Source organism: Sturnus vulgaris, chromosome 8 (genome assembly GCF_052056855.1).
Source record: "Sturnus vulgaris isolate bStuVul1 chromosome 8, bStuVul1.hap1, whole genome shotgun sequence".
NCBI lineage: Eukaryota > Metazoa > Chordata > Aves > Passeriformes > Sturnidae > Sturnus > Sturnus vulgaris.
The window spans coordinates 20,104,457-20,127,482 of NC_142250.1; the positions used below are offsets into that span (position 1 = coordinate 20,104,457).

Genomic DNA, 23,026 nt, shown 5'->3' on the forward strand with positions numbered 1-23,026 from the left:
TTCTCCCGTCAGGCTGAATTATGACTGATGGTCCAGCAGAAGCTTTAAGGAAGATGACATAGAAGAATCAGGTTAGAAGGACAGTATGTTTGTGAGGGTGCCAGGAGGCAGAAGCCAGGGAAGACAAGGCAGTGTCCTATGAGCTGTTCAGAGCAGCCAGAGAGGGTGTGGAGCAGTCCCACAGAGCAAAGACAGGGTCTGACCTTGCAGACATTGCTCACTTACTACGTTGGCTTTGCCAGCTTGATGTGTGTTTCTGCCTATACCTTGCAACTCTTTGTAACAAACCAATTCGGTGCTGCCTGTGAGGAATTACAGCAAGGTGCTGGTTTTTCCTGGAGATCACAGCGTGTGGCCATGTGGATCTCCATGGAGCATGGCCACACACCTGTGTGCATTACCTGTGTGATAAGGGCCAGGCTCTGAGGAGGCTGAAATCAGCTGTGCTGGGAGCAGTGTTACGTGTGTAGGGCACAGCTGTGTCTGAAATGACGGGTTTCCTTGAGAGCCAGTCTAAAACCTTTTATTCCGAACATCAGGAAATGTTAATTTAGCTTAACGTTTCTATATTGACAGGATCTTTACAGGATAAAGGCATCTGAGCAGATACTAGCCAAACACCTCCAGATTCCCATAAAGCTATTGCCTCTTCACCTGTAGCACAGAATAGTGAAAATAGAGACGTTTTTATCTTTCGTGACTGCTGGTTCTCCTCTGTGTTGGGACATGGCATGGAGGAGTGGGTGAGATCAGAGGCCATTGTGTCTGCTGTGTACACAGACAAGATGGGAAGCTATGTAAAAATAGCACCAGCTGTATCTTCTGACCAGCTTCCACCAGCTTCCCAAGTTTATCTATTCAGACTGAAGTGATATAGGTTAGCCTTAAAATTGGCTGTGGAGTCAGCTGGCGAGTCTGATGCTACAGGACTGTTGCACAGTTAGGCAGGCCTGAGGAGGAGGATATACATATGCATTGTGTTTATGTTAAACAAATAAGTTTTAATTTTACTGTGCATCTGCTGAACACTGCACAAGCCCCAACCTGCTCCTCAGTAACAGCAAGCTGCTGATCAACATTCACAATCCAGTGATCAGAGAAGGATTTCTCAGTGTCCAGCTTGAAACAAGGGCAAGATGCTTACCTGTTCTTCTTCACAGCCTGTGGACTCTAGAACCATCATGACCACTTGGCTGACTTGTTGCATCCCAAAGCATTTGAAACCTGAACGATCTCAAACAATTATTTAAAATTAAATGTGCAAAAGTACATAAATCAAGTTGCTAAATATAAAGCCAAACATCGATTTGAAATGCACTTCAGCCATGCTGAAGGTAGCAGCAGCTGTAGTCACTACTGGGTTCTCATTTCTTCTTGACCCTGTTCATTACCCTGTGGAAAGATTCATGTTTCATTTTACTACCATGCCAACCAAACGTTAAGCTAATAGGCATATGATTGCTAAAGCTGGCTGGAAGTTCAATTGATTTTTTCCATTAAAATATAAAAGCAACTTCTAGTCCAGTTTTGTGATGGGATCTGTAGGTCTTCTCTAGAATTATGATAGCATAGCTAGGAGATAAGGTTTTGAGCCAAAATGGTTTGGGGTATTTATTTTTGCTATCCAAATAAGGGAAATAAAAATCAATGTTTGACTTCAGAATGTAACACCCCCCACCTCTTCCCCCCCTCTGATTCTTAGGAGAATTTCTCTCTGTGTAGGTTTTTTCCCTTCCCCATTTTTTCATTTAATTATGGACAAAGTTCTGTATTCAGTGGAATGAAAATGTAACTAGGACCTTGTGTTTAGATGACTGGAGGGCACTTAGCTACAATTACATTGACACGAGGGTGAATAAGTCTCCTAATGTGATCACACCTAGTGCATGTTTGGTTCTCTCTGTCATTTAAAAGAAGTTTTGCAAAATGACAGGAGCTTAGGAGAAAGGAACAAAATAGGGAGAGAATACAGGGGGCTCTGGCAGGCAGAAGACATAACGATGACTGTAAGATGACAGAAGCCAGTGGTAAAATGATCACTGCTGTGGGAAGCTTAAGAGGTTAATGGCATGCAGCTAGGGATGTATAGAGTTTGCATGGACCCCGATCTCAGATCTCATACAACTGCAGACCAGTTCTAAAGAAAAAGACTATAAATCAGTTCAGGAATTCTAGTGAATCGTGCTTTGTGCTCATGGTTTGTGATCTAACCAGCAGTTTGTGATGGAATTATAACTGCCCTACTCACACTCACCTGCTATTTGCTCTGTATTAGGTTAACAATAGTAAATAAACTGTGTATTGGATTTCAAGTTGACCTGTTCATGCCAAATGAATTCGTCTTGCCCACAGGCTGTCCTAATTCAAAACATATGTATCGATTTAAATTCTGTTGCTTCCATAAATTAGGCTACTGTTTAGATTTTTGCCTCATCAATATTCTTCACCTTTATGAACCGATGCATAGTTTGTTAAGGATTTGGTTCAAAAGGGTTCTCAGGTGGATGTGTGTAAGGTGGTGAAGGAGTGGAAGTGAGGTGCACTATGGTGATGTACCAATGTATGACAATTTGTCCTTTTACAGGCACAACCTCCGTTTGCATCAAAGGAAGTTTACTTTAATTGCAGGAAGGATGGGGTTCTTGTTTAGTGAAAATACAACTGAAGTCAGCAGAATGATAGTATGATAGTATATTTCTCATACAGCAATGTAATAGGACACAGATAGAAGTTTTCCATTTTCCCCAGATTTCTAAGGGGTGAAAGAACTTTGTATATAAAATAAAATTTCTCCTAAGAAGAAATTTTTTAAAAATCAGAACCTCATGCCAGACTCTGAACAACAAATTTAGTCCTCTAAATAATCAGCTTGAGATTTTCAAAAGTGCTGAGCTCTGCCAACCCCCACTGCTCTTAGGATACAGCTTCTAAGGCTGGACATCATTTGCCTGCTTGTTCTTGCAAAGAAATACTAAGAATATGCAGTAGGTCAAAGTGGCTCCTTATCTTTGTGCAGCGATAAGGGCTGCTGCTCCTCCTAGGAAACAGTGTCTTGGAAGCGGAAGGCTGCACTTCTTATCGTTCAAGTATGTGCCATAAAGGGGTAAAAATAGGGACATTGAGGATAAGAAAGCTGAAACTAAGGCACCTGCTACCCACAGAAGGAAACTTGGGAATGAAATAAGTGAGAGTCTCTTCTGTTTTGAATACTGCAAATCTTCACTTACAGGAACAAATAATTTGCCTCTAAAAGCCTCTGAGATTACTGATATGAGAAAAGGCTTCCTGGATTTGGATTCCTGACTTTATCATGCAGACAACATTCCACTTACTGAGTTTTACCAAAGCTGAAAATGTCAGAGTTGACTGAGAGAATTAGATTTCAAGAGCTGTTAAACATTTGCAGGACATCCTAAACCCCATTGAAAATCCTCTAGTTTGTGACCTAAATACAGTTGATTAAACAGAAAGTTTGAAAATAAGGCATTGACATCGTATCACTGTCACCACATAATGCATAATTCATTCAATCTCACAATATTTTAATCCAGTATTCACTTTGCCATGATATATAATGCAGGTTATTTACAATGGTTGCCATTTTTAAATGCCAATTTTCCCTTAAAACAAACAGCAACAACAACCAGCCCCATACCGTGCTCCAAACCTTGTTTTTAATGGTCTTCATTTGCATCACTATCGTACAGATTTACACAGGACAGAAAAGGGAGATGTTCCTATTCTTAGAGATGCTGCCTTGTATACTACCTGCAGCCACATTCTGCCACTTTCATCCCTTCATAGTTATATATCAAAGTGGGCACACCAGCATCATCCTTATAAAGAATGGAGATTGAATCCAGTTTGGTTGGAACACAACAGGCCTTGGAGGCTTTTTTGGGATTTTGGAGATGTACCAGAGTTTGGACAATAGCATGTTTAGTTGGGGTGACGTTATCTGTCAGAGGGAAGAAGCAACCTCCTTTACACTCAAAAGCTTCATAATCTTTTGGTGCAATGATCCAGGAATCCCAGCCAATCTCTTCAAAGTTCACATGGAGGGAAGTTCTCCTGCAGTGGTTGGCTCCAACGCTTCGCTTGCTTCTGGAGGAATGTAAGTGGGATCCAGGGATGGCCTTTTGCTCTCCCTGCTGTTCCTCTTCAGATGAAGTGTTGTTCTTGTTCTTCCCTAGTTTCTTGAGCACACTTTCTTGTTCATGAACAATCATCTCACGGAGCTCCACTTTGGTCTCTTTTGTCCCATTGCTGCGGTCGTTTGAGAACACTATTAACAGGGGCAGATTTTTAGTGTCAGGAGTAACACTGACATCCAGCTTCCCACAAGTAAAACCACTCGGAGCTTTAGTCTCTATAACAACCTCCAGCTTATTTTTAGTCTCCAGTTTGCCTGCCCTGACCCATCTTTTCACAGCGCTGGACACTTCGAACATCTTCCAACCACATTCCTGGATATTGTGGGAGACAAGGGAAGATTTGGTACTTTCTGGGTTTTCCCAGTGGCCATCATCTAGAACATCATAAATTACCATGTTGCCTTCCAGCCTAGAGAGAGACCCAACTTCCCTGTGACAGGAGATATAAATTCTCAGTTCAGCTCTGGTGATTTCCTCATATTGTGGAATAGAGATGTTAAAGAACAAAATATGTTTCTGAAATGGATTTTCTTCTGGTGAATCTAAAGAAACAACATCTGCAATAGGAAATTAAAACATGTGGTTACAGCGCTTCTGACTGTCCAAGTAACTTGATTTTAAAAGACTTGGGATATATTTTGGGGATAAAATAAGAGCATGGTAACACAGCATTAAAAAAAAAATTCTGTCTTCTGGCCAAATTTCAAGGGTAGAGAGTAAAAAGAGGAAATGGAAGTCCCTGGTGCTGGTAGTATTTTACTCTGATTGCATAGCCAGGTGAGTGTGTGGAGGGAAGCATAAAGAGGCTGCCTAAACAAACTATGGATGATGCTGGGAAGTGTTAAGTACATAAAAAAGGCGTGTGCAGTTTTCTTTAGCAATCTACTAAAGATTTTTTTGCACAAAGAGTTTGTAAGAAAACCCAGTGATTTCCTACTCTTATGAACTGCTCTAATATACATATTCAAATGTCTATAAGAACTGGCTGTGCTGAGGCTTTTGTTGCTGTCTTCAGATAAGTTTGAAAGCAGCTTAGACTGGGAGTTTGGGGAAATAGAAATTTTTGAAAGTCCTGAATTGAAGCTCCAGTGTTTATTTGAACTGGGACTTGGTGATAAACAGCCTTTCATGCCCAGGTACCAGACTGTTCCAGGTTGGGCTCTCTGAGTTTGTGTGGATTTGTTCATGTTTGTTGTCTGCAGCTCTATGTGCAATACCAGCAACTCCACCTTGGGAGGGGCAGATATTTGGCTGGAAGATCAGATTGGTTGTGTTTAAAAGTCATGCCTGATGTCTATTTAATGCTCAGTGTAAACTAACTGCTTAATCATGACTGGGTTTTAGGGCAATTTTAATTGGCTATTGTTGCCATTTCTTCAGATCATTTTACCCTCAAAAGTAGTCAGAGGGGAGAGGGAGATATGGAAACTATAATCCAGGTCCTATTGTTGAGATTTCTTTCTATTTCAGGACTAGGGACACTAATTTGGGAATTTGGACTTCTCTGTAGTGCTGTTATCTGTGCATGTCTATTTCTCATACAAACAGAAACTTCATTTCTCCCCATTTCCTTTTTATAACAAGGATTGCACTTACTTCTTTGTACTGCCTGATGGATCTTTTAAAAGTCTATTTAGTGTTACATAGAGAGGGATCACATCTTGAGTTTTTCCTGTTGATATAAGCATGACTAATCATTTCCATACAACCATATCTTTGTCTAACTCAGAATTTTGGAGGAGCAGTGCTGTTCCTTGCTTGGATCCAGCAACAAATTTCTCAGTTGGTTGCTGTAGTTTTTAAACATGTACAGAGCCTAACTTAAAGAAAAACTCTCTAGCATCAGTCTCAATTATAAGTGATCAGAAGTTTGCATGCTAAAACCTCAGTTCCAAATATCTAGGATTGAGAAACATGCTTCATATAAACCTTGCTATTTGGTGCACCATCTTAGTTCAAGCATTTGAGAAGAGAATATTATACAGTGTACCAAAGAAGAAAACTAAAGGTAACGGCATTTTTTAAAGATTGAAAGAAACTATAAAGCAAGAATACAGTCCAAAATTTTAATGTTTCATTTCTAAAGAATCTGTGGAAGTTAGGAACTCAGTTTCTTCTGAATTTCAAAAGAATCAGGCTATTTACTATTCATGTTCTTTTTTAAAAATTGTAGTCCACATATTGAGGACTTTTCCTACCTTCAGTACTGAAGCTCCTTACAATATTTGATGCAGGGATGGAGGACTTGTCTGCAGCATATCTGTTGTATAAATCAATCATGAACTGTGGTGGTTCTTCTTTGGTCTTCACTTGTGAAGGGACTCTTGACAAGTTCAAACTCCTTAGTAAATCCATCTTCATATTCTCCAAGAAAGATTTAAAGTTGAAATGGGTCTCATCTTCTACTTCCCCAGGATCATGAAAGTGTGCATCAGACTTTCCCATAGCTGATAGCCTGTCCCAGTCTTGCAAAGGCTTGCCTCTTGTCAAACAAGCAATGATGTTGAAAACAGACAGTGCAGCTAATACTCCAAAACAATGCATTTCTTCTAGATTTACTTTCTGGTGGAGAGACAAGAGGACAAGGCTATTTTAGCTGATTGCCAGTCCTGTTTCAATACAGACAGAGGAAAGAAGATGTAAGGCAAACAACTGGAATGCCCTTTGCAAATCACTTTCTTGTGTTCTTTTTGCAGTCTGCTTCAAACCCCAGCCTCTTGTCAGTTGTCAAGCAGATTGGTCGTACACTTGTCCTTATCAGAGTCATTGATGCCATGCTTCAGCTTCTGTTATCTAGCAAAGCTCTTAGTTAATGAAGATTCTGTAAACATCTGACAAACACATGTGGCTGGTGGGAAGGACATTGTATATTGTAAAGAATCCACATTTCACTTTAGGGTCATCTTTGCTTAATTACATTCTTCTATCATTTCCTTGCCAACACAGAGAGAAGCTTTCTTAGGGACGCAGAAGTTTACATTGTTTTCAGCAAGACTAGAAAATACGGATCTAGAACAAAATCACTCTACTAGCTATTAGCAATAACATCTCACAAATCTTTTATACAATCCCTTCACATACAATCAGAAAATGCCCATTAATTTGATGGAGACCTGTGATTCTGCAAGACATGATCTCATGACATTGCAAACAACCTTAAAACTTCTTTCCGTTTATCAGCCAAGGGCTATTGTTTGTACACAGTGAAATATCTGTTTTGTGTCAAGTTTGCTTCATGTTGTTTGCAGGCTTGTCCATTTACAGTTTGATTCCTTTGGTGTATGGGAATTTAGGCTTGTTTTTATAGTATCTTATGTAATATATTTCATAGATTTATGATGGTCAATCCAGTCCAAGAACAACCAGTCATTTTTTCAGCAACCTCAAAATGAAGACAGAACTAGGCCTTCCAAGGCCACATGGAAAGTAAAAAGTCCTTTTGAAGATACAGAAGATTATCTCTGAAGATATTGTGTGCATGAGAAGAACAAGTCAAGGCAAATGAATTTCTCATGATGCAGAAAAAAAACTAGGTTTATTTATCTTAATGAATGTATTATGATTTAATCTAACGATACATAATTACTTTTTATGTACTATTAATGCTTTATTTTTTTCTAAGAACAACTCATTTCATACTGTAGATGTGCCAAAAAAAATGAAGAGTATTATGAGCTTTTACATTAACAAAAATCTCATTGCAGACATGTGGTCAAGATTTTGCCTTTTTTGGCCATTCCTCTTGTTTTTTAGCAGTGGATACACAGCACTTAAAGTGATCCGAGACTTCTGCAATGCTTGCTTATTGTCTGTTCAAGTGATAACTTGGATCTAAGATCCTGGTTAATTATGTTCCTATGACATGAAGGCAAAAAGGATTATTTGGCATTGATGCTGGTCTCCTGCATAGCAAGACTTATATTTACTCGGGGCCTTTGTGTTTCCTACCTACATGCAGAGTCCAATTCCTTGTGTTTGGCTAAACATAACTTTCAAGTGCCAACAGACTTTATCTGAATGTGTCAAAGAATCAAAAATTTCTTCAATTTTTGTAGCTAAAAGTTTATCACCTACAGCTAAAAAACCCTTCATGCCACATTCATTATTTCATTGTGACTGACTTTACCTTCTAGACAGGAATTCCTGTAACTTTCTGGCTACAGCACTCATATTTTCTCCCTGTCAAAGTGCTTGCACAGTGTAATGAAGTTACTTTTCAGTTTTCTTTCTGATAAAGAGATCGTTCTTTTTAGTAAAAAAAGGCATTTTGTCTCCCTGTTTTGGTCTCTCTTTTTTGTGTCTCTTTCAGAATTTGAATGTCTTCTTGAAAAGGTGAATCCTAGGGCTATACGTAGTTTTCTAGTGGCCGTCCACCAGTGCCACATACAGAAATAAAACATCCTTTCTTTATGTGGTTCACTGCTCCAATGTGTATCTTTCCAAGGCTTTCACTGGCTGCCATTACACAGCATCGTGCTGGATGCTTAAACTGCATCACAAATCCATGACAGCAACAAAATTTTTTAAGAGTTATGACTTTAAAGCATGCAGTCTTGGACTCAGTAGGAGCAGCTTCCCTTCCTTGTGCCTAGGTACCTGAAGTTCTGTAGCTACTTTAAAATTAATTTTAATTACATAAAGTGCAGCTAGATCAAGCTATCTATATAAATACCTCTCTCCTCCTGCAAATGCTGTGTGGGTTGCTATATACAGACTCTAAGTTCATACATAAAGTTGTCAAATACTGTCAGGCCAAGTGTCAGCTGTGCAGAAACTTTACAATGAACAGTTTAACTCTGTGGAAATTCCTTTTGAAAACTGTTCTTTGAGGTTTGGCAGTGAGACAGATTTTAATTAATGTAATATACAAACACATTAATATTGTCCAGTGGTTTATTTTAATTATTCAGCCTTGTGCAAGTGAACTAAATACTCCACAAAAACCTAGGTACATTGTAGCTGTTGCTGTTACCTCTGGCAATTAAGCAGGGGCCTGAAAGAATAAAATTGCAATTTTTTTGGAAAAAAAGGGTTTCAACACTTTGCTGGCTAGTATCAGCTGTTTTCATGTTATATCTTTCTTAACTCATACCATTTTCTTTTAGGATCAGTTCGTGAAATTACCTTGACCTGTGTTTATCACTAGTAACTTTCTCTAGAAACTCAAGCATTGAGCAGAATGGTTTATAGGATGTTCAAAGAAATAAAAAGATCTGTTGGAACCAAGACAGTGAGGGTATCAGTGTCCTCTGGCAACAGCTGTCTGCACTTGTGCCATTTCAAATGCAAAGTTTCTCTTTCTGGAGGAAGATTAGACATCCAAATTCCTAAGATACAGAAAGGAGTAATTTAAACTACTAAAAGTGGTTGAAAGCCTTTTTTGGGTTGGAGAATTGACCAGTACAGCTAAACTCCAAATGAAATATGATTTACTAATAAGAGATGTGTATTACTTGTGTAGCAAGGGTATGTTTTGAGAGCAATCACACTTAGAGGTATAATGTATATATAGTTTTGCCAACAGAACTTTAAACATAGTCTTAACTTCTTAGAGTTTTGTAGGTGTCCTTAGCAGTGGTATTTTTCCTTATGTCCTATAGACCTTAGATCACAGTGTGGTATTTCTTGCCACAATAGCTTGCATCAGCACATCTTGGAAAGAATTTTTTTATCTGAGGACTAATTCAAGAGAGAGCAAATATTCCTTAAGGAAAACAAAATGCTATAGAGGAGAATTTAAGAATATGAAGTTAATATGTCAGGCTGTTCAGATCTAGAGATAAATGGGAGGAAGAGTAGACCTACATAAAAAGGTAGATTTTCATAAAGAGCAGAAATAACATGGATTTAAGATACTTTGAAAAATGTTATGGTTATGATAGTTCTGTAGGAATGATGACTGACAACTTTAATTTTTTTTATTATACATTAGCATTACTCTGTCAATTGTAGCTGAGTTTCTCGTGATTTATAAAAAACACAAAATTGTAAATTTTTTAAGAGAGATCTCTTAAAGCAACACTATACAAAGGTTTTTCCTAATAGTTCTAGTGTAAACTATAGCAGTAATTTACAAAGTACAAAAATACTTTGGGAGAAGAACTGCAAACTTGATCAGCGATCTTTTTTCAGGCATAACTGGCAGTCACTACAGGGCACCATAGAACTATTTACTTCTTAGTCAGAGCTTTCTAGGAGCAATTAGCAAGAACTGCTGTGAGAGTAACATTGCAAAGCCTCCTAAGCATGCTGAATCTTGCTTTCATGTACTTTAGCAGGAAGTACCACATTTACACACCTCTGTTGTCTGAGAATCTGCACCACCTGAACATAGAAAATTGGTGGCAGAAGATACCTAGAACCTTACTAGGCTAGGAGCCTTACAGTTCTTTGTTCATCAGAGGAAGTGACTGTAGTATTCTTCCCTTAAACAAAGCAACTCTTAATAGGAGAAGGTAGTGCCTAAGGTTAGACTGTTTTTTGAGGAAGAAGCATTCCATATCTTTTAATCTGTGCTACCTTACAGACTTCAGATGTTTCTCCCACTCTTGGTCTCTTTATGCTATTGTACAGCAGGGGGGTGAAAATGAAGTATGTGGCAAGTGTGTCCCAGAACATGGGGACACTAAGAGGATTGACAGACACCATGATGGGAACATCAGCTCTTAAAAGAGTGCTGCAGTTAAAAGGCTACCATAAATGTAACAGGGGATTGTGTAGGAGTTAGAGGGATGCTGAGACTTTATTTCTATAAAGAATTCCAATGGAACCATTGCCAAATGCTTCCCATTTTGATGTTCATTGTTTGAAAAGAAAGTTAATGAAAGTTCTGGAAAGAGTTCAGAAGGGAGCTGTGAGAAATTGTTTTAAGGCTTAGAATAAGAAATCAAGCTATTTAAATCTTAGCCAAAATGTAACTTGACCCTACTCTCTATACTAAAAATACACAGTGAAAGTATTTTGGATAATAGATAAAAGGGATCTAATGAAATAGGTTACAGTAAGAGCCATTGAATTGAAGCTAAAGCTCATCAAATTCAGTCTAGGATTAAGCCACTGCATATGAACAGAGAGCAGTAACTTTTGGAACAACTACTTGTAGTCCAGTAGAGATATTCTATCACATGAAATCTTTAAAGACAAATTTATGCATGTTTTTCAAAGATATTCCCAAGCTTAAAACAGAAGTTTCATAATGCATGGTACAGAAACTGCTGAGCAAAGTTCTTTGATCTGTGCTATGCAGGAGGTCGGTCTGGATGATCATAGTATTTCCTTCTGTCTTTAATCTATTGAAGCCCATTATGACAAGCTTAACGTGTATTTACAAGTTTCCATCTAATTAACAGAATGTAGGAAAGTGCATTTATAGAAAGACAATCAATTATTTTTAGATACTACTGTACCTTTAATTTATTAGCTTTTGTTAAAAGCGTGTAACAATCTAGAGGATATAAAGCATAATTTACAAAAATATAAATCTTGGTTATTTTATTTTTAGTATTTCAACATATTACTATATTGTATGTGTTACTCAGAGAATATGTTTAACAACCTGAAATTATCCAGCAAACCAAAAATGTGGGATATTACATGTCTTTTGTAGAAGAAATTATATATTAAGGAAGGGTAACCAAAAATGACTATATTAACATGTTGTTTATATGGAAACTTATGCAATGAACTATACTTGCATCCTGAAGAAAATATACATTTTAAGCCCTTTATTACAGCATTTTTCAGTATAAATATACATATTAAGAGTATGAGTGTTTTAGGCAAAAAATTTTGATTTGTGTACAAAAGTGATATTCTAAAATAAGCCTGCCTTTGCAAGTTCACTTCCCATCTTCTTGGTTAACTGAAGAGATAAAATAGTCAGAAAATAACATATAAAAACATATTTTAGTCCTTTGATTATGGAAAACACTTAAATTTTTCGCTACACAGCAGGTGTCTTGGCTAGGTGGGTTAGGAAGGTATCTGTAGCAGTACTGAATTCCTGGAAGATGAATATGAAAGGCAAATGATGACAGTGTGACCTATCCTTTGAGGAGAGCACATGCGTTGTTTTAGTTCTCTCTGCATGCTTTCTGTAGAGGAATTGGAGACTTGCATTGGTTCATTAACACAAGTGGATCCATTTCTCCTTTACAACTTCCCAGAGCAGTCAGGCAGGATTTGTGGGCCTCGTTTAAGGTGTGTTTGTACAAACTTATCGGCAGGCACAAGTTTCAACTGACATATTGGGATATACCTTTAAAACAACATTTTTGTTCTCATCTAAGAACAGGACACTGAGTGAGCTCATTTTGTCAGGAACACAGCAGGGTTCTGGGATGCCAGGAATGATTCCTACTGCTTTTACGATGCTCTGAATTGTAGCATGATTTGATGGCCGGACAATCTAGAACAGAGAAGGAAACAGTTACAGCTTCATTTATGAGCAGTCACTTTCCTAGGTGGACTTGGAAAATAACAACAATTATGCAGTTTTTTGTTTCTCAATAAAGCAAATACATCACTATTTGGGTCACAGAGCCGTGCAGCACAGCCACACTTCCCTCACACCTCCAGCTTTCCTGAGCTAGATGTATCTAACAGATATTTTGTGCTCCTTAGGCTACCTTCATAAATACCAGAGGAGGGCACTGGTGGCACAGCCAGCAGTCAGAGGCCTGAAGAAAAATGTCCCCGAATGTACCTGCTACATGCTGGAGGCAGACAGGCAGGAGAAGCCTAAGCTGGGGCATAGTTCTCAGTTGCTAGATGCTGTATTTTGTTTTCTTAACCTTGTCTAACTTAGAAAATTTGCTTCTGTAAGTATTTTCAAAATAACTATCCCTGTGTTCCGTTAGAATTTTTCCTCATGTATGCTAACCTGGAATTAGTTACTTTTTCCTGGAGTAATTACTCTTTTAAAAGAGCAGAGTAGATCAGAAGTAGCATCCACAGGAGAGAGTTATTATAGAATAGTCAAACACCCTGAGAGAGCCTTTCTGATCATAACTGCATGACAAATAGTTCATATCTGTGATCTTTGCTTCCCTCTGCCTTCATCTCCAGGCTTTTTTGGCTTTTTTCTTTCCATGGGCTGGCCTCAAACAGGGAGAAGGAAAAAAAGGCTGGAAGGCTGGAAAAGGTATGAAGTGAGGTTCACAGCAGCTTTACATCTATAACATGTTCAGGGTACTGAGCCACAAAAACCATGGTTTTCCATTTCAACATGAAAAGTTATGCAGTCCATGGATATAACAAAGGAACTGTTTTTAGTATAATTCAGTTTTGAAACATTTGCATTAAGTGTAACATACCAGCAAATCAGATTCAAACCTTAACTGCCATTAAGGCTTTCAGATCTTCTTTAACTAAGCCATTATAAGGAGTAACTGTGAAATCTGCCCTTGACTCTTTAAGACAGCATCCCTATAGCCAAATCTCAACAAGTGACCAATCCTGCACAGTGCCTTTCTGTAATTAGCATTTGTTAGCATACTTAGCAACAGCTTGCTCTCTCTTGCCCACCTTCATCTTTAGATTTAAAAATTGTTCACAGACAAGCAGCAGTGAGGTGGTCTCAGCTGCTGTGTGAAGTAGTAATCAGCTTCTACCCATGCTGGTCATGTCAGCATATGTGGACAGCAAGAGACAGGAATTTTTGTATTGTTTAAGCAACTGCAGAGTATATAAATTCAAAGAATTAGAGCTTCTGGAATTAAGTTCTTAATTTAGCCTTTATGAAAAACCTCCTGAACTGATCCTAGCACCTGTGCTATTTCATGCTGTTATTTGAAACAGTCACAGATCACAATGTGCTACTGAAACAGCATTTATTGCCTCTATCATTGCCCTCAAGGCCAGTTACTGACTTACAGGATTCTTGGCTATGAACTGCAGAAGATCCTACAAGGATCTTCTCCCAAAAGGCATGTGAATAAAGTCTATTGGGACTGACCAGCTGCCTCCCAAGACAACACTAATTATGTTTCTAATGCCTGAAAATAGACATGCTATGCACAAGAGTGCTTAGAAAGGAAAATGCTTTTGATAGACTGGTACTCTGTATGGAATCTGGCTGCCTGAACCCTATATCCACAGCAGAGCCAGACAGCACACCCATCCCATGTCCAGCCAGGCTCTGAATTTTTCCAGCCCTTCTGGAAACCTGGCATCAGTGTTCAATGATCATGGGCTGGGCTTCACATTTGACTTTGTCTCAATGTGCCAAAGTAGAAAGCTTGAAATAATTAGCTGAATGCCCAGTAATAATGGCACTGAGGAAGTGCTAATGTATTAAATGTTGGCTGCTAAATTATATACAGCACACCAGGTTCTATGACATGCAGGACTGGAATTTATTTGGCAAATGCAGCAGTGCAGCCAGCCATACATATAATCTAGTCTTCCTCCTCAGAGTTCAGGGAAAAAGAAATTCAGCAGGAAGGTAAGTGAATTTACTATGGGAAGATTTGTATCTAAACTGTTGAGTATCTATCTAAATCAAGACTTGTAGTTATTAAAGTGGATGTGCAGAAGGATGTACTGATACTTAAGAAAAAAACCAAAAAACCTGCAATGTGATGATAATCAACATGCCAGGTATGTAACTCTACCTCCACACTTGGAAATAAGGTGTCTGTTGTCCATCTTAGGTTGACTGTGTAGACCAAGTCTTTATGAATATCTTTAATCTGGCCTTTGATACTTTCCTGACTTAGAGCATATGTGAAGGAAAGAATTTCTTCCTAAGTAATATTTAGCAGTTCTTATGCTCTGAACTGAATCTTCATTCATGCTGGTGTCCTCTCTCTCCTCCTTTTGAAACCATCACTAAAAAAAGTTACACTTTTGAATCTGCTTCTCTTTTTCCCTCTTAAAAAGACAAAGCTAACAAGTAGTAGACCTCTTCCACAGCAAACCAAATCAATGAATGTGTATCAAACCCAGAATTCCCAAATCTATGTATCGGTGATTTAGTTTCTCTGGGTTTTTTTGTTTTGTTTTGTTTAATCAGTTGGGTTTTTGTTTCCCTTATTTCGGTTTTTGAGCATCAAGATGCAAGTCAAAGGGAATCCTTATTATATATCAAGTATTTTCTTATATTTCTAGATAAGATATTAAGTAAGTGAGCAATATAAGCTTATGTAACTATCCAAGCTAGAAATGGATTCTCTCTCTTCTGGCCCTACCAGCTTTTGTGTAATGCTGTTTTGCTCACAACAAGTCAGATGTGTTAAATGCATCTTTTTTAAAGGGTGGGGTTGTTGTTTGGTTGGAGATTTCTTTTTTTTCTAGGTTTATGTTGTTGTGTGGGAATGGTGCATTAGACTGTGAGTCTATGGTAAAGGACCATATTCCCAGACTATCTTTTGTTTTGGACAAGTTAAATGGTGATTATGTTGCACGATCAATTTATATTAAAACAACAAAGTGAAGTTGTTGAAGTGCAAGATTTAATTTTTGCCAGACCATGTATCAGTTTATGTACACCTGGTTCAGCATTGGCAGCTACACAAGAACGTGGGGTCTGATCTGTACAGCCTACCATGAAGTCTGGATTTCCACTGTTCCTGGACTTAAAAATAGCCTACATATCTACTCTTCCTGAAATTATACTACTTGTTTCAACACAAACATACATCAGTCTTCCTGGATATAAAGTAGGGCAGATTCCTGCTTCAGAGCCTTGAAATTCTGTGCTGTTAAGCACTATGCTTTATTTATGTGCCAAATGACCACATACAAAAATGTCAGTCGAACAAATAATCAGGCCATTTGTAGGCAGAATTGCAAAATAATTACAGTTTCTAAATATGCAGGTTATGCAGTGCTTCAGATCCTCCCCTCTGCCATTACTTGAAAGCCTTTTAAAATTCTAAAAATTCTTGTCCAACACAGGATTACCAACCTTTCTAGTTCTTGCCATAGAGCAGAGTGGGAGTGAGAGAAATGTTTGTCTCTCCACTGACAAATTTCACACTGCTTCTATAGGAGGAATTCAGTGTACTTACTTTAGGGTGCTAGAGCCAGTTTTGTGGCATTTCTAGAGATATAAGGTAAATCAACTTTTTTGTTCCAGCAGAATTATCTAACATATTTAGAATTTAGATACACAAATATCATCTTAATCAGTATTACTCTTTTCAATAGTGACAAGCAGTTTCCTGAAGTTAAAAATACCTCAGTGTAACTACTCTTCATTTTTTCTTCTAAGGTATTACAAGTGGAATCCAGAAATATGGTGATAGAGTAGCTTGTTTTAATACTAGCATATAATACTTCATACTTCTGTCACTACAATAGAGTATTTGGATGATTTAGTATGTATAACCATATTTTCATAAGCCACAAAAGTCTTTATGTATGGTTTCAAGAGATAAGATGAGAAATTGTAAGATAAACCTGAGATATTTTTTCCTATTCTTCAGATTGCATTTGAAGAAAACTGGGAATCCTTTTGCACTCTGATGACTAAGTTGATGGAAACAATATTGTTTAAATTATTTAGGTCAAGGCAAAAAAAACACAATGAAAAAGGCAAAAACCTAAAGGGAATTCTAACTAAAGAAGTCGTTGGATAAGCAGAACAGTAGGCCTACTGTTTGCAAGCTGACAAGAATAAAAAGGCATACTACCTTGGGCATTGGAAATTCACATGCACCTGCACAGTAGTAGGCATCAAATGATTTGGGAGATATGATCCATTCATTCCAGCCAATATCAGCAAAGTCAACTTTCATGTATCTTCTTGAACAAATCCTTGGCTCATTCCATTGTTTTCGTCTTGCTTTCTTCATTGTTTTCTCATCAAAATTTAGCACCTGAGACTTTTTAAGTGTTTCTGTATTTTCCTGCCCTTTTCTCCTTCGATCTTTGCGTGAAGCTTTTGGTTTCAAGGATCTGTAGGCATTCTCCCATATGTCATGTTTGTTGTATTTATTGTTGTTATAATCTACTTCTGGCAACTCGTTGTTCTGAATGGAGCTAGCAACGTAAGTATCCCTCCTAACTCGAGTATCAGTAGAAGCATTAGGGGATAGATTTGGGTCCCCATCATTGGAAGGGAATGGATCATAACGTTGTAGGGTGCCTGCCACACTGTTAGGTTCAGAGATTGCAAGATCATTGGCATAAACCAGTATATAAGGGAAATGGCTGGCAACCTGTTCGGGGAAGCCCTGGTGTTTCTCCCCAGAATCAAGCTCAGCACAGAGAATGAGCTCTCCAGCTCGTTTTGACTCTTTTACAATGTGTGAAATGTCCTTTGCATGCCAAGCCCCTCGCCTTTGAAGAAGCACAGTGAAGTTCCCTTTCACTAGACCATAGGCAGAATTCTGGTGAATGCTTTGGAAAACTAGGTTGAGCCGTAGGACTGGAGGCAGGTGGAGAAGGCGGCAGGACGAGTTCTTAGAGCGTTTACAAAACACTTCCCGGTGCCGAGGGCGTTTGTCAGCGTAGAAGTGAAAAGTGGCAGCAAGGATCATTTCTGAATCTTGCATGGATGTCAGATTGAAACAGTACAAGGGTTTCTGGGCCAAGAATTCTGCAAGAGAACAAGGAAAACACGGATATATATCTGAAACCAAAAATGGTAGTCAAATCTTATTTCCATTTAAGTAAATTAACAAATTTTACTTTTCACTTACATCAAGTCATTTAGTATAGTAAGCTTGTCACTTCAGCTTAAAACTATGGTGAATAAGAGGAGGAAAAAGCCTTAACTATTTAATAGCAATATTACAGTACCATTGAGAGTGTGCAACATACTGGGCATCTTTTGTATACATGAGGGGTAAAATTCTTTCCAGAGATTTTTAGTTCCAGACTGCCTTTCATTCTAGGCAGGCAAGAAAAGCAATCCTTTATTGTATTTCATTTGTAACAATCAGGAGCAGAGAAGTTGTCAAATTTACCTGTGGCAGAACTCAAAGAAACACCTTGCTGAAACCAATACTAGCAGAAACCAGGTTTACAGTTAATATTCAAGATTGTCTAATCTAAAGCTGACTGCAGATTCCTGAAAGATGTCTGGGTGGTAACTTATGTGGGCAACAGCTCATCATCTGCGAGTAGTGCACACGAGACATTTCACAAGGGGGCTGACAGTAAGCAGTGTAACACATTTTGGGGATCATTACTCTGAGCAATCCTCCTTTCCAGTACACATCATGTAGGAGCTTTGTTTAAAGCACTGTAAAAACACACTTGGTTTCCACGGCTTGTGTTTAGATCTGTATGAAGTTAGTGACAAATGCTATTGAACAGGAGCTGACTCTTAAAATTCAAACTCCTTTTCAAACAGCTTCTTTTTAGCTAGTTGAACAGTTTGTGCTCAGCTTACATCTTCACCCTCCCTTTGAGGAAGATGAGCAATTTTACACTGCTTACACCAAGTTTATTTAAACAGTAGAAACCTCTCTTAGTGTGTTAAAATGTAATCCCATCCCAGCATAAAAAGACAATGCCTTAATAGTCTATCATTGTGAAAAGTTGCCTTTGTTTTTTTACTAGCTCAACAGTATATGGAAAGTGGTGGCAGAACCAAGAAGTGATTCCTGTTCTCCCAAGCTCCCACCGCTACTTAGAATGCATCAAAAGATTACAGTTGGTAAGTTTGCATCTTTAATTAACCCTAGGTGGACCAACCCTCTAGCAGCCCTGACACACCTGAAAATTCTCTGGCAGGAGGAGGTAAAAAACCACCCCAAACCAAACAAAACCCAAGAAATGCAACAGCCAGGCTTCTCAGAAACACTTAGGTGTGTTTTTCAGTACACTACAGATGACGAGCCACAGAAATTTTTGCACCAAGAGAAAGGCAGTACCGTTAACTGCCACGTGTTGGAACATTCCTCCTTTAAAGCACAGCTTCATTTGAAAGAGAGCTACACCTTACTAAATCGGTGGTTGCTATCTCCCGGTTAATGCATGGATAGAACCATGATTTGGACTAAAACAACAGCAGGTTAACATGATCATTAATCACACAGGCAGTCTCAGAGTACAAACGTTCAAGTATGCCCTTTCCATCTGCACCATCTGTATTTTGCTCCTGATACAGTGAAGTGGAACAACTTGCACTGATGTGATAAGAACCTGTTTCTGTCAGTTCAGGACAGGATTCTTATTAGTAAATTTTAATCAACAGTAGTCATATATATAGGCGCTCATATTATGAAAAAACTTAAGGGTTTAGATGTTATTCAAGTCTTTGAAGCACAGAAATTTCACAAGGCTACTTAGATGATTTCTCAGGCCAAGGAAGAGTAATTATAATACGTCCTTTAGAACACCAGGCTTTATTATTGCATGGTCATTTCAGAAAGCATATGTTTCTAAAAAGAAGTCTATCTACTGGTTCTCTCCACCCGAGCTGTGTACAGTTCAATTTTTAAATATTTCTTTTAGTAATAGAATGCTTCAAGCACCATCAGCTCTGTAGTTACTGCTTTGAGTACAAACATTGTTGGAATAAAGGTTTCAGAAGGGAAGGCAGCTTGTAATGATAGATCAGGGTAAGGAAGGCTGAATTAATCTAAAATAATTCTGCACTCTAGAATGAAACACACCCTCCAAAAGTAAAAATTCTTTGTAAAGCAGAGTAAGAATCTATAAATCTGCACCTATTGAAAAACCAGAAGCCAAGAAGCCAAGAAGCACAGTCTTCTTAGGAATTTAGAAGATGTTGGGTTTTGGATGGAGCATAGCTGTATTTCCATATTGCATAAGTTCACTCAGGCATTTACCAACTTGTCAGTCTTGATTTGGTTTTCTTGCACATATGCATTATGATACAGTCTTAATTAAATATCTTCTATTTTCTACTATTCATTAAGGTCTTTGCTTTGTTTAGCACAGAGGATGCATCATGTTCAGGGAATGAGTCTGAGCTGCAGGAGTCAATTTATGGGGAAGTTTCATGGTTAGGCAGCAAATTGCTACCATAAAGATTAAATCCCCTCAATCTGAGCAATTCAGGTGAAGTTGGACAATAACTTAATATTTCACATTTGAACGCAAACTAATTATGACTTGGCTAACTTCAGCCAGTTGGTGCTGTTTTCTAAAGCTACAACGTTCCCTGAAAACTGGAAAGAATCTAAAGAAATAAGAAACCTGAGAAATTAGTTCTTAGACCATGTCTCAGCTCCATAGGAAAAAAAAAAGAATCCCTGTGAACACATGTAGAGGTGAGCTGAGAGGAGGGGATCAGATGTTTGTGAAGTACTCTTTCTGAAGGGGCAAGTATGCTAGAGGAACAAAAAAGAAGTTGTATTTGGGCTACATGTAAACAGCACATGCATTTGTATTTCAAGTGCCTCACACTGAATATGGAAAAATATTAGACATTCCATAGCTCAGACAACACCACCTATACCCTCTAGGGAGCAGGTAGGCTGGCAATACAATTGGGTGGTTGAGGAGAACTCCATAACACATATGACAAAGGACGAATGTCTGGACCAACATTTTGTATCTCCAGAGCCCTCATCTTGACAACTGCAAGTAACCCTGATGCTTGAGTGTCACCTCACAAACAGCTTCAAACAGCACTGCAGGAACAGACTGTTACAGTTTTTCTGAAAGGTATGTGATAAAAGAAGTAAGTCCATTGCTTGGGATTATGAAAATTATTGTGTGTAGTCTGTTTTGCTTATTGCAATAGGACTGCAATTATTATCCGTGTTTTATAAAGAATTGATGTTCCGCACATCTTGTTAGAAAAACACGCCAATTTCCTCTTTCAGAAGGAAACTAGAATTTCTCAGAACAGATAAATGTGGTGGAAGATATGGTTCTTCTCTCCTCCCTCATCTTGCATCATTCTATGGTACATTTTATGGTGTTTATCACTAACTTGATGAAAACAGTTCAAAGCAACAGTGAAGAGGAGCTTCTGCTTTCATGCCACGTTATTTGGTAAAGATGGGATCCAGTAGAGGAAGTATATAGATAGGACACAGGAGACAGGAGTTCTGGACATAGACATACCTTATTTCCACTGCAGGGAAAGCCAAGACCTCTCTGCCTTGGTTGCATGATCAGAGAAACGAGTGAAATAATATTGATTTGAATTTGACGAGCACAATCTACCCTTGGGTAGAAAATGCTACTACTTTATTACAGAATTATAACTTAGACTACTTTGATGCAAGTAGTGTGTGCATCCGACTATTTGAAAAATTAAGAAAAAGAATGTAGTGTAATTCTTGCCTTATCCCCAAATCCCTGTAGTCCAGGGCCTTTTTTGGGTGACAGCCAGTATTAGCTGCTCAGTTCACAGAAAAATAAAGCGTTAACAGGAGGTCATGAAAAACCCTGCACAGTGGAAGTTCCTTCTTAACCCCTATTATAGCAACCGCTAGCAAACGATCTAGAGCATGACAATTCATTTTTCTCCCAAATGTCTGCAATTGCTTTACATCGTAACTCCTAGATTTTTAAACATTTTCATTAGCCACCTACTTTTCCATGGAGTTTGCCCCTCCTTGAATATGATTACTTTCTAGTATTACAATTGACATAGGATAGAAATTAAGTTGGGGTGCACAAGAGAATATGAATTATTGTGCAATATTACAGTAAGCATTCTCTAAAACACTGTATGCTGCATTGTACTGTATACATGAGACTTAAATGGAGGAGAAATAGATTAATGCAAAATTTGCTTTTGTGAGTTTCAATGCATTAGATTTGTCTAAATAGAATAATGAATATTTCTGACACGATAGTAACAACTAGATTCTGGAAGCTGATACAGTTCTTATTTTAAGAACTAAGATCTTAGTTACAGTCTGTAAGTGTTAACCAAAGAAGGAAGGTGTTTTCCAGAAAAGAGAGTTTGCGTTTCCTTGGCAAAAGATAACGAATGTATGGATTATTAACTAGGCAAACCTCCTTTTTATTATTTGACGTAATATTGGGATAATGAAAGTGTAGTTTTGACACAATACCTATATTTCTCCACCTTCATAATCAAGCCAAGTAAAACTGGGGAGAGGGAGGTCAGGTATGTGTCTTCTCAGGTTTAGGCAGTGCAAGGAATTTAAGACACCGAGCAGTTTTAGGCGGTCCTGTAGGCGGCACTCTTCCTAGCAGGAACTTCAGAGGCTGCGGGAACAGCCGAGGAGAGGACCAGTGTCTGGAGCACTCGCTGCTAGGCTTATGCTCCAAGTATTTCTAAAAAGATCTTTTGGCCCAGTGCGATGTGCGCTAGGAACGGCGCTTCTTTTGCCTCTGGTCTGCATTCACAGCAACGGAGACTTTCCCAAGGGAGATACTCTCCGGGAAGGGAAGGGAGCCAGGGAAGGTGGGAAGCCGTCCGCAAAGCGAGGGGCGACACCCTGTTCCTGTAGGTAGCAGGGGACCCCCCAGCATTCACCCAGAGTGACACCCCGCCCAGTCAATGACCACCTCGACGCAAACCCGTCACTTTAAAGCGAAAGAGGAGCGAGGGGGCTCCAGCGGTGCCCTCCGCGCCCGGCCCGTCTTACCCGGCCTGGCTTTGAAGCTGCGGACCGTGTTGCCGTCGCCGGGCCGGCTCCCTTCCCGGTTGTACTTCTCGTAGAGCTTAAGCATGTGGACAGCTACCATGTCCTGAGCGATGCCGCCCAGCCCAGGGGGCGGCGAAGAGCCGCCGCGGGGGTCGCGGCCGGGGGCGGACGAGTCCGGCTCGGCCGGCGGCTGGACGGGGCAGGCGGGCGCGCTGCCGGCGCCCTCCCCCGCGGGCGAGCGGCAGCCCCCATGGCCCAGGGCCCACAGCAGGAGGCAGCAGGTCAGGCGGGCGGCCATCGGGGGATGCTGCGGGCGGGCGGCCGGGCGCGGAGCGGCGGCGGCTGGGTCGCTGCCTGCGTCTGGGTCTCCCGGTTGGC

General features: G+C 39.3%; 3 protein-coding genes across 4 annotated transcripts in view; 1 reads left to right on the forward strand and 2 right to left on the reverse strand.

Moving 5' to 3' along the window:
• Positions 1 to 3,525: 3,525 nt before the first annotated feature.
• On the reverse strand, positions 3,526 to 7,527 carry GDF2 (growth differentiation factor 2). Its single transcript, XM_014875296.2, has 2 exons — positions 6,353 to 7,527; positions 3,526 to 4,711 (listed from the first exon to the last, which is right to left on the reverse strand). Exons 1-2 carry the CDS (start codon positions 6,696 to 6,698, stop codon positions 3,765 to 3,767), a joined length of 1,293 nt encoding a protein of 430 aa, XP_014730782.1. The 5' UTR covers positions 6,699 to 7,527; the 3' UTR covers positions 3,526 to 3,764.
• Positions 7,528 to 7,660: 133 nt separating this feature from the next.
• Positions 7,661 to 23,023, reverse strand: GDF10 (growth differentiation factor 10). The gene is made up of 3 exons (XM_014875300.2): positions 22,649 to 23,023; positions 16,790 to 17,697; positions 7,661 to 12,561 (listed from the first exon to the last, which is right to left on the reverse strand). Exons 1-3 carry the CDS (start codon positions 22,944 to 22,946, stop codon positions 12,370 to 12,372), a joined length of 1,398 nt encoding a protein of 465 aa, XP_014730786.2. The 5' UTR covers positions 22,947 to 23,023; the 3' UTR covers positions 7,661 to 12,369.
• MAPK8 (mitogen-activated protein kinase 8) overlaps positions 22,815 to 23,026 on the forward strand; it is a 242,209-nt gene continuing 241,997 nt past the window's right edge. The window contains exon 1 of one of the 2 annotated variants that reach the window (XM_088169082.1): positions 22,815 to 22,929. The gene's annotated coding sequence lies outside the window, so the exon portion shown is untranslated. The remainder of the gene's footprint in view (positions 22,930 to 23,026) is intronic. The other variant, XM_088169083.1, reaches the window with a different exon arrangement.

What these genes read in the sequence shown, in the direction of transcription:
- GDF2 (XM_014875296.2), bottom strand. Translation starts at nt 6,698, where the DNA reads ATGCATTGTTTTGGAGTATTAGCTGCACTGTCTGTTTTCAACATCATT. An exon ending in AAGGAGCTTCAGTACTGAAG is followed by an intron (nt 4,712 to 6,352) that starts GTAGGAAAAGTC and finishes TTCCTATTGCAG; the next exon opens with ATGTTGTTTCTTTAGATTCA.
- GDF10 (XM_014875300.2), bottom strand. Translation starts at nt 22,946, where the DNA reads ATGGCCGCCCGCCTGACCTGCTGCCTCCTGCTGTGGGCCCTGGGCCAT. An exon ending in CAGCTTCAAAGCCAGGCCGG is followed by an intron (nt 17,698 to 22,648) that starts GTAAGACGGGCC and finishes GTTCTCTTGCAG; the next exon opens with AATTCTTGGCCCAGAAACCC. An exon ending in GTGAATTTCCAATGCCCAAG is followed by an intron (nt 12,562 to 16,789) that starts GTAGTATGCCTT and finishes TCTCTGTTCTAG; the next exon opens with ATTGTCCGGCCATCAAATCA.